General features: G+C 47.2%; 1 protein-coding gene across 1 annotated transcript; it reads right to left on the bottom strand.

Moving 5' to 3' along the window:
* Nucleotides 1-2,837, bottom strand: LOC102170238 (ribonuclease 7). The gene is made up of 2 exons (XM_005685375.3): nt 2,726-2,837; nt 1-2,229 (listed from the first exon to the last, which is right to left on the bottom strand). Exon 2 carries the CDS (start codon nt 2,187-2,189, stop codon nt 1,719-1,721), a length of 471 nt encoding a protein of 156 aa, XP_005685432.1. The 5' UTR covers nt 2,190-2,229; nt 2,726-2,837; the 3' UTR covers nt 1-1,718.

Raw genomic sequence — 11,301 nt, 5'->3', positions numbered from 1 at the left:
ATTTCCTTCTCCAGGGGATCTTCCCAACCCAGGGATTGAATCCAGGTTTCCCGCATTGTGTGGCAGATGCTTTAACCTCTGAGCCACCAGGGAAGCTCTGAAATATATATGGAAACACAGTTGCAAAGAGGTGTGGTGTTTTTGAGGACATGTAGTCACAAAGGACTGAGCCAAGATTTATACCCAACTGTATCTGGCTCCAAAGCTTACCTGACTCTGGTAAGGCATAAAGGAACACTGGAGTGTTGGGGAGGGACAGGTAGGCAGTAGACTCCGCAGCTGGGAAGGGAAGGTCTAACAAGGTAGTCTTCAGGTGCTCAGCTAGGGTGGGCATGGGCATAGTGAAGTTTGGGACTGAGATTAAGGGAGAGAGAAGGGGCTGGTGATGGTCAGGGCTGCAGGCAATGCCGTGTGGGGGCTATGAGTGGGAGGCTATGAGGACTGAGCCGACAGAAACCCACAGTTTCTCCAGTTCTGCTCACCAGGAAGGGAGAACTGGTGTCTGCAGCCCTTGGGGGACAGGGAGGTGGCATTTCCACATCTCAACCCCTCTGGCCTGGGCGGACAGCCAGAGCGGAGAGCCAGGGAAGCACCAAGGCAAGAGAGATCATTATCGGGAGGAAGGAAGCTCTGGCAGCTCCCACTGGCTTGTTTGTGACAAGCGGGCACTGGGCCACGGAAGGCCCTTGAGGTCAAGGGAAATGTGATCCTGGAACAACGGGATGAAGCTGGGACACTCCCCTGACACTGTGCCTTCAGGGCTAAGCGATCAGGCCAGCAGAGCTGGGCGCAGGGCCCAGGACGGAAGAGTGGTGGGCTGGAGAAGGGGGAGGGCAGAGCGGCGGGGTGGGGGTGGGGTGGAGAGAAGAGAGAGGATTGCGATCCTTGGAACACCCCATCAGCAGTCCCTTGGCTAGAGAGGTAATGACCTTTACTGCAGCCGACGTGGTGTAACTGGCTCTTCAGAGCTCTCCAACATTGCCTCATGGGTGAACTCTCACCCAGTGCCCCTCTGGTCCCTGCAGAGGTCTCCATTTCTGGCCAGTGATAGAATAGAAAGTGCACTGCCTAAAGAGTCGGGAGACCCAGTTTCAAGTCCAAATTCTGCTACTAACCACCCTGACAAGCTCTTTAATTAATAAAGCCATCTGAAACCTCAATTTCCTCATCCCGAAAGAAGTAAGTAATCCCTGTCGAGTCTGTCTCACAAGGGATGCACGTGGGCACACCGTGAAGAGCCTGAAATGCCGTGTCATTGTGATGAGCTGTGGCCTCCTTCTCTTCCCTCCTGGCTGCCTCCCTGCACACAGGCCACCTCACTACCACATCAGGGCTGGGGAAGAGGCCCAGTTTAGGAACAGGAGTAACTCTTTCCTAAATCCCATACATTCTCTTTCCAGTCCTTTCTTCCTCGTGCCATGCTGCCATAAGAAGATGGGGCACGGGAGAGAGGTATGAGGCACAGACCAAGGAACCCACACCCCTAAACTTTTTGCAGATAAACTTCTGAAAAAACAGCAATAAAAAGTAGAGAGATCACCACCTCTTCTAGAGCTTAGCCTGCTAAGGTATCACCTCAACTCTCCAGGCCCCTATCTTTTCAGAGGAGCTTGATCCAGGAAGGGTCTCAAGAGATGTCAGAAGAGAAACTTCTGGGTGGAGGAGTGGTCCAGAGGCCTGGAGAGGGAATTAGCTCAAGCACAAGGAAGGCTGGAAAACTAAAGGACTTTGTCCAAGTGGACTGGAACCAGCTTGAATTTCCCAGAGTCCCCTTTCTTGGGAGGGTTACAGGCCACGATGTAAGAAGTGACCCGTTTCTTCTCCTTGTACTTGCAGTCTGGGTACCTCCTTGAGGTGAGCTTACACTCAGTCAGGGATACAGGCTTTTGGCTTCGGTGGCAGTTATTCTCACGATTCTTGCAGGCTGTGTTGGGAGTCTGACAAGCGGTGGCCACATTGGAGAAGGACTCATGCAGGAAGGTGTTGAGGTCTTTGCATCGTTTGGAGAACTTGTTGATTTTGCGCATCGCAGCGTTGCAGCCTTGAGGACTGGGCTGCACGTGCTGAGTTTTAAACCACTGAGCTGGGGTCATGTTCCCGGGCCTGGCACTGACTGGGTCCTCAGCCACCCACAGCCCCAGCAGCAGGAGCAGCAGCAGAGGGCAGAATCCTCCTCTGGCTGGGGCCATCTCTCTTAGGGGGCACAGTTAGAAGGGAGGAGTGGGGTCTCTGGGGATGGAGAGCAGGAGGTGGAAATTAGCCCTCCTGAACCTGCTCCTTCCAGCTGATCGCCGTCTCCCTCCCCCTCTGTCTCCTTCCCCCCTCTGCCCGTGTCTTTCTCCTCCTCTCCTCTCTATGATCCCTTCCCATAATCCTAGGGCTCTGTCCCCCTTGTCGTGTGTCCCTATCTTTCATTCATTCATTGTCCCACAAGTCTCCTACTCCTTGCTCCATCTCCTCTCCCTCACATCCATCCTTCTGTGTCCCTGTTTGTATCCTTCTCTCTGTGTTTTGTACCCTCCATGACTCCATCCCCATCCTCCATAGCCTCATTTTGTGCCCCCAGCCCCTAGCATCTCTCTCCTCTCTCCCCTTTGTGTCCTCATCCATCCACATTGAGTCCCTCCTTTGTCCATCTTGTCACTCACCTGAGGGTACTCTTATCTGGCCAGAGCCCATCCCTTCCCTGTCCTCTCTCCTCACCCACGTTCTACTGTGGCCTCACCTCGTCACTGAGTCTTCCTGTTGCAACGCTGGCTCAGTGGACACAGCTTCCTTCTGCTGGTCTTCAGATCTCTGAGGGCCTCCTCTCCCACCGTGAACTCCTTAAGAGCTGGCCTGGCCTGTGGTGCTTTTATTTGGGTGTGGGCTGGGAAGCAGCCCTGGATCAGGAAATGAATCAGGTTCATGCCTTTCCACTTACATATTCCAAGTGAGTAAGTGGAGCTAGTACACCTGCCTAAACATCTTTAGCAATGAGGAAGTCTGAATCGGCATACTCAAAGAGTAGATCTGGCCTCTAGCCACAAGATTGTAATGACTCTGATAAAACACTTGACCCAGGTGTCTACCCCAAATGAGAGCTGTCATTTATCCTCTCCTATATACACCCCTGGTTCTGATTCTGGGAAGAGCCCATGGCTGTGGTGGTAAGGGTTGCTTTTTTTCTGATCTGAGATACAGATGGAATAGTCTAGAAGGTTCCTTTGCATGACGTCCTGTCATCAGGACTTTTTGCTAATCTTTTGGTGGAGACAGGGAAGTGGACCAATCAACACAGCCACTATTCCCAGCACCATTCCAACTCAACCATCCTACAGTGATTCATCCTTCTGGGTCCCTCCTGTTCCAGGGTCAAGCAAGGTCACCTGGCTTTACCTGGAGATGATGCCCAACACCTCTCATCCCTCACTCTTTCCCTCACTGCTTTATTAAAAATTTCAGCCCTTAGTGTCCAAATTTGAGAATGCTGCTGGTGGGGATGCTGCTCCACAGCTAACTAGACCTTCCTCTGCCTGCGCTCCCTGTTACTTGCGGCAGTTACAGCTGTGCGGAAAGCTGGAGTCCATGCCGCTCCTGTGGCTCCAGTGAGCTTGGTACGTGAGACTCAGAAGAACCGAGATACCAAGAAAGAGAAGCATCACCACAGGTGGATGGGAAGGCCTAGAAAACGGACATGAACAGTGTTCTTCTTCCCAGGATTTACTTGTAAGCAGTAAGTGATCTCAGAATAGTGGATTCAGGTTTGTTCACGTAGTCAGTATTTACTGAGCATCTACTATGGGCCAAGGAGCTTGGGATATACCAGTGAATAAAAGTCAAAATCCCTACCTTTGGAATGCTTACATTTCATTGAGGGAAGAGAATATTTACATAACATTGGAGGAAGGACAGTAAAAAAAATACATATTTTGTGCAAAGTGATCATTGCTAAAGAAAAAAGAAAAAATGGAGATTGGTAGGCAGTGATTTTTAAACTGGGTCTTTGAAGTAGGTGACTGGAAAAACACTTTAAGGTGAGGAAGTGAACTTATGCTTGTCTGGGGAAGAAGGCTCCAAAAGAGAGGGATTCAGTTCAGTTCAGTCACTCAGTCACGTCCACCTCTTTGTGATTCCATGGACTGCAGCATGCCAGGCTTCCTGGTCCATTGCTGAAACTCATGTCCATTGAGTTGGTGATGCCATCCAACCATCTCATCTTCTGTAGACCCCTTCTCCCGCCTTCAATTTTTCCCAGCATCAGGGTCTTTTCCAGTGAGTCAGTCACATCAGGTGGCCAAAGTATTGGAGTTTCAGCTTCAGCTTCATCAGTCCTTCCATTGAATATTCAGGAGTGATTTCCTTTAGGATTAACTGGTTGGATCTCCTTGCAGTCCCAGGGACTCTCAAGAGTCTTCTCCAACATCACAGTTCAAAAGCATCAATTCTTCGGTGCTCAGCTTTTTTTGTAGTCCAACTCTCACATCTATACATGACTACTGGAAAAATCATAGCTTTGACTAGATGGACCTTTGTTGGCAAATTGATGTCTCTGCTTTTTAATATGCTGTCTAGGTTGGTCACGGATTTTCTTCCAAGGAGCAAGCGTCTTTTAATTTCATGGCTGCAGTCACCAGCTGCAGCAATTTTGGAGCCCAAGAAAATAAAGTCTGTCACTGTTTCCATTGTTTCTCCATCTATTTGCCATGAAGTGATAGGACTGGAAGCCATGATCTCAGTTTTTTGCTTATTGAACTTTTTCACTCTCCTCTTTCACTTTCATTAAGAGGCTCTTTAGTTCCTCTTCACTTTCTGCCATAAGGATGGTGTCATCTGCATATCTGAGGTTATTGATATTTCTCCCGGCAATCTTGATTCCAGCTTGTGTTTCTTCCAGTCCAGCGTTTCTCATGATGTACTCTGCATAGAAGTTAAATAAGCAGGGTGCAATATACAGTCTTGATGTACTCCTTTCTGTATTTGGAGCTAGTCTGTTGTTCCATATCCAGTTCTAACTGTTGCTTCTTGACCTGAATACAGATTTGTCAGGAGGCAGGTCAAGTGGTCTGGTATTCCTATCTCTTTAAGAATTTTCCAGTTTGTTGTGATCCACACAGTCAAAGGCTTTGGCATAATCAATAAAGCTGGAAATCTCTAGCTTTTTCAAAGATCCAGCGGATGTTGGTAATTTGATCTCTGGTTCCTCTGCCTTTTCTAAAACCAGCTTGAACATCTGGAAGTTCACGGTTCACGTATTGCTGAAGCCTGGCTTGGAGAATTCTGAGCATTACTTTGTTAGCGTGTAAGATGAGTACAATGGTGTGGTCATTTGCACATTCTTTGGCATTGCCTTTCTTTGGCATTGGAATGAAAACTGACCTTTTTCAGTCCTGTGGCCACTGCTGAGTTTTCCAAATTTGCTGACATATTGAGTGCATCCCGTTAACAGCATTATCTTTTAGGATTTGAAATAGCTCAACTGGAATTCCATCACCTCCACTAGCCTTGTTCATTGTGATGCTGTCCCCTCTCCAGTATGAAAAAGCAGAGGGGACAGCACTGCAAAGGCCCTATAGCAGATGGATGCCTGGGGGGTTGGAGGAACAGTAAAGAGCCCAGTGTGGCTGGAGTGGGTGAGTGATAGGGTCAGAAGGGTCCAGAGGCCAGATCATGGAAGCCTCAGAGACCATTAGAAGGACTGTGGTGGAGGGCTGAAAAAGAGGAAAAAAAAGAAAGGACTGTGGTGGCTCAGTGGTAAAGAGTCGCCTGCCAATGCAGGAAACACAGGAAGCACAGTTTTGATTCCTGGGCTGGGAAGATCCCCTAGAATAGGAAATGGCAACCTGCTCCAGTGTTCTTGCTTGGAAGTTTGCATGAACAGAAGAGCCTGGCAGATTACAGTCCATGGGGTTGCAAAGAGTTGAACATGCCTGAGCAACTGAGCATGCACACACAGGTTTTGCTGTGTACACAGCGGGGAGCCTAGGAGGGTTCTAAGCAGAGGAATAAAGAGTTTCCAGGTGGCCTAGTGGCTAGGAGTCCAGACTTTCATTGCCATGGCCTGAGTTCAATCCCTGGTCAGGAAGCAGATCCTGCAAGCTGCATAGTAAAAAACAAAACAACAACAAAAAAAACACCGAAAAACGCAGAGGAGTAGATCTATCTGTTTAAAGATTCCCTGGCTGTTGTGTGTATGTGACTGCAGAGAAGCCACATGAACCATCCAGGTCGTGCAAACCTGAGTCATACAGTTTGTGTTCTGGTCCAGAAGTTAGGATTTTGAGTCAGGGAGGTGGGGTGTATGTTTTGAGGTTGGGGACGTCATTTTAGTAGCTGGAGAGCACAGCTATGGGTCAGGATGGAGAATCTCTGGAAGAAAAAATGATGCTGGAGTGAGAAACACCACTAGGTGGCGGCAGAGAACCAGGAGCAGGTTAGCACAGGCCTCTGACTCCCCTGGTTGCCCCTTGGTGAGGTCTTGGCGGTCGGTGCTAACAGCATTCACTGCTTTGTTCAGGTGCCTGATTCTTTGTAGTTTGAACTTATGGGTAGAGAATTGTGCCTATGCTGCTGTAGGAATGCAAGGGTTAAGGCAGAATGTGGACAGAAGGCACATCAGCCCAGGCCAGTCCTGCCCTGGTCTGGAGGCTGGGATTAGAGAGGGGGTGGAAAGGCCAAGAGCTCATTTGGATTCCTCGCCTGCCGGACTCCTCCTCACTTCTTATTATTCTAGAGTGAGATGATTCCAAACCACAGCTTGCACTGCCCTCTGCTCTTGTGTTTTCCTGTTAACATAATTATCCAGTGTGCTCTTCAACTTCATCGTGTGGGGTTCTAAAAAAAGTCTACCTTAGTGTTCTGTGAAAGTAAATACGGCCACGCTGTCTCAGGTCAAAGGGAAGAGGGAGTCAACGTTTAGATTTGCCCGTGAAAACTGAACAGTTAAGCTGACTGTTTACACAGTTCAGGCTGAAACCCTTACTTTGCCTCCACTGTTTGGATAAGGCAGGTGATTTCGTTTATTTATTCACTGAAACTGTACAGTTTCCAAGATCTGCTTCACTTTGCACTCGGTAGGATAATTTTGCCATGTTTCCTTCACTGCATTCACAGGGCGAGAAAGGATGGAGGAAGGGGAATAAGGTTAGGGAGAACAAAAGGAGTCAGGCATCAGGCCAAGGACTGGTTGGGAAGGCTGGCAGAAGGGAGAAAAGACAAATTAAAGAGGGGAGAGAAGACAAAATGGTGGGAGAGGAGGTGAGGGGGAAGCAAGCCTCTACGCAGGGCTGCGAGGTAGCCTCCTTCTCCTTCTAGTGTCATCGTCTCTGCTCTTGGCCTAACCTTTCCCTGGGCCACTGCTGTGTGTGTGTGGTGTATGGTGCATGCGTGTGTGTTTAAAGTTGCTGGGGCTGGTGTTGTAAAAATCCCAACAGTGCCAGGTGGACCTCTGCCTGTCTTCCCCTCAGGACAACAGCTGCTACTTCCTCTAGCCCTTGTTGGAAGGGGTAGAGGGGGGCTGGGAGAGAGGAGGCCGAACCTGGATTGGTGCCCACCCTTCAGAGCCCAGGCGCTCTCTCTTCTGGAGTTCTACACAGCCTCTGGAGACCCATGGAAAGCCCATGAGCCTTTCCTTTCAAGCAGGGGCAGATCCAAGTTCTGTTATTCTGTGTTGCTCCTAGGATAAATAAAGGTAATGGACTCATTTTTGCAGACGAGGAAAGTGAAACAAATAGCAAGTTGGGGTCAGATGTGGGATTCGCTTTGGGTCTTTGAATTCCCATGACCTCTCCTGGAACAGCTGGGATCTGTAGGAGGCAGCAGTGACAGAAGGTTGGAATCCTTGGCTCCTTTAGACCAGCCAGGATGTAGGGGTGGGGAACCTGGTCTGGGCTTGAGAGGCCTCACCAGGTCACTCTGTCCCGTAAGCCATTGACAGTTCCTCATTTGTCTATGGAATACGTTAAAAATTCCTTAGCTTGATGCCCAAGGTCTGCCACAATCTGGCAAACCTGCCTTTCTGACTTCGTCTCCGACTTTTCTCCCACTGAGTGCCTCAGTCTCAGCCAGGCTGGGTTTTTTTCTTTCCTCAAACATGCCTTTCATAATTCTCCCCACCCCCTCTTTTTTTTTTTTTTTTCATGCTTTGAGGCTGCAACTATCTCACTTTTTTCCTCCTTCAGTATATTTTATTGAAGTACAGTTGACTTACAATGTTTCAGGTGCACAGTAAGGTAATTCCGTTATACACATACATTATTTTCAGATTATTTTCCACTATAGGTTATTACAAGATACTGACTATAGCTCCCCGTGCTATACAGTAAAACTTTGTTGCTTGATGTGTATCTATTTCTTTTAATTAGAAATCTAGTATTCTATTCATACTAAGTCAAACAAGTGGAATCAAAATGTCATAAATTTTGGGGAAAAAATTCATACATTTTCTAAAATATATATTATACATGCTATTTATATTTTAAAAAATTTTATTTTGTATTGGAATATAACCGATTAACAACATTGTGATACTTTCAGGCGAACAGCAAAGGGACTCAGACATACATATACTTATATCCATTCTCTCCCAAACTCCCGTTGCATCCAGGTTTCTACATAACATTGAGCAGGGTTCCATGTGCTATACAGTAGGCTCATAATTCTCTTTATCTCCACTTAATTGTTCCTCGAGACCCATTCAAAGGTTTCAATTTCCCTCCAAAAAGCTTTCTTTGGCCTTCCTAATTCAGAGGGATCTCTCTCGTCTTTAAATTCCTACATTTACTGTCGTCAAAATGCATAATTTTCTGCCTTAAATCACTGGTTATTTCTTCATATATATTTGTTTGCCTCCAGTTTTGACTGTCAATTCCCAGAAGACAAGTACCATCTGTTATACTATTCCCACAGGATACAGCACAGTTAGTGACCCTAAAGAATTTAAATTCTAGGTTAGAAGGCATTTGTCCTGCCCTTGAGTGATCCCATTCCCAGGTGGTATCACCTGAATGATCCCAGTCCCAGTTGAGGAACTGACAGTGCAGCTGCTGAACTCTAACCCTGGGGTGAAGGTCAAACTATGACAAGGAGGTTGAAGTGGCTGAAACAATCCTCTGAGTTCAAGGACAACCCAGGACAGTTTGCTATTTAAACCATTTGATTTGGAAAGGGCGAAGGTAAAGCCACCGAGATTGTAGTGAGCTTGCTTAGGGCTCCCCCTCAATCATAGGGAATCATCTTTGCCCTTGTCAGTCTCGCCAGTGGTTCTAGAATCCTACCCCTGGGGAGGGGAGGAGGGAGAGAATGTGTACATGGCTGTATGCAGAGAGTCAGTTTCAGGGGAAAAATAACAAAAGTTATTTCAGTTATTTCAGTGATGAACTGTCAGTAGTCCTCTGGCTGGCAGAAGAACCAGCACCATCACAAGCAAAGTCAAACAACAAAAAATCTCTAAGTTTTAGATATTTAATCTTTCTCAATATGTAAGGTATAAGTAAGTTTGCTCTTGTTAGGAAATCTGATTCTGTCATTAGACCAGAAGTTTTCAACCTCAGCACAAGCTCCATTTTCATCTGGGTGCGCCTTTGTTGTGGAAGCTGTCTTGTGCAATGAAAGACGTTGAGCAGCATCTCTGGCCTCTACCCACTAGATGCCAGTAGCGCCTCCCAGTTGTGACAACCAAAAAAGGCTCCAGATGTGATTAACTGCTCCCCCTTGAGAGCCACTGAATTAGACAGGTGGCCTCAAGCAAGCTGCTGTCCATCTCTAAAAGTTAGTTTCTTCATCTCTAGGATGATTATTGTATAAGTAAAGTCCAGTATAACAGGGCAACAATTTCACAAATCTCAGGCGTCAGGAGCAGATGAAACCATGACAAGGATGTCAGAATGGATGAAGCAATACTACGGATCAGGATGGGATTTTAAAGACCAAACCACAAGGATTGAAGATTGAAACTTAAAGGCCAATCATACACTCAGCACTTTTTCTGGTCCCATGATCATGACTTTGTAACATGTGTTCATCTGTGTGTTGTTCCTACTGAATTGTAAATTTAATCTGGACTGGAACTGTCTCATTTACTTTTCTATTTCCCCCAATATTTGTTGTAGTGCTTTTCAGGTAGTATTTAACAATTTTAAAATACTTTCAAGCAATTAGCATGGGGCATGACTAATAGAAGGCTTGGTGAAGACCAATTTAAGTCAGGCATTACAGAGGGCTCTAGATTGGCAGTGGGGATGTGGGGAGGTCACTTGGCTCATTCGGGGAATATAAGACTTGCCAATGTTGAGTGAGCTGGGAATAAAAAGTAAGTTGGTATAGGAGCATAACTAGTTATCTATTTATATATTGTTCAATGACTAAAAGGCATTTCCATACTGACTGTCTCATTTTATTCTCACAGCCTCATGAGGAAAGGAAGGCATCAACCCCATTGTCTAGAAGAGGAAACAGAAGCTCAGTAGGTTAACCTGAGATCATGTCCTAGATTTTTATGGTGTGTTGTTCCATTTCGGTAATTGTGCAAGTGGAGGTCAGTGATGAAGGGGGAGTAGCAAATGAAGGAAGTGGAAGACCAAGAAGCATGAAAAGCCCCTTTCTCTTCCAAGGGAAGCTGCAGACTTGAGCAAATAAGGAAGAGGTAGCATGGTCTGAGGCTGGGGCCACACAATGCTAGCTTCCTCAAAACAAAGACTTGAGTCAGCCAGGCTCTGGCACCACCCTTCATGGGCTCCCACAGAGTGTTGGCTGATAGACCAGCCTGAAGGATACAGATGAACCACCTGCCTGTGCGGGCTTTCCCCTCACCTGCCTAGCTGTGCACATTTCCCTAAGGAGATGCTCCAAACAGAGGCTTCTTAAACATGACCTCTGGGTTGACCTCCACATGAACTGGCTCAGAAGAACTGAGGGTGGGGGTGAGAGTGGGAGGAGAGAGCAGCATTCTGGGTAGAGGAGATAACATGAACAAGACGCGGTGGAAGCAGGCAGGGATGGAGACGCAGCTGGAGACAGGGTGGGGCCACGTCAGGGAGGTCTTCTGTCTCATGAGATGGAGAGTCCTCTTGTGGTTGGAGAGTGTGTTGTGTCCAAGAGAAGGGAGATCCTGAGCAGGAGAAGGAATAGGAATGGAAGAGACAAGTTCGAGGAAAATCTTAGTCAAGAGATTGTCAGGGCTACGTGACTGATGGACTCGAGCTCATACCAGTGCCAGGCCCTGGGCTAAGAGCTCCTGATATACATCTTCATGAATCCTAATACTGCTTCAAGGTATGGAATATTATCCTCACTGACAGATGAAGAAACTGAAACTTATACTGG

The sequence above is a fragment of the Capra hircus genome, chromosome 10, assembly GCF_001704415.2.
Source record: "Capra hircus breed San Clemente chromosome 10, ASM170441v1, whole genome shotgun sequence".
Classification (NCBI taxonomy): domain Eukaryota; kingdom Metazoa; phylum Chordata; class Mammalia; order Artiodactyla; family Bovidae; genus Capra; species Capra hircus.
This window is presented reverse-complemented; position numbering and strand designations above follow the sequence as displayed.

Coding starts and splice junctions, on each gene's coding strand:
- LOC102170238 (XM_005685375.3), bottom strand. CDS start 2,189: ATGGCCCCAGCCAGAGGAGGATTCTGCCCTCTGCTGCTGCTCCTGCTG.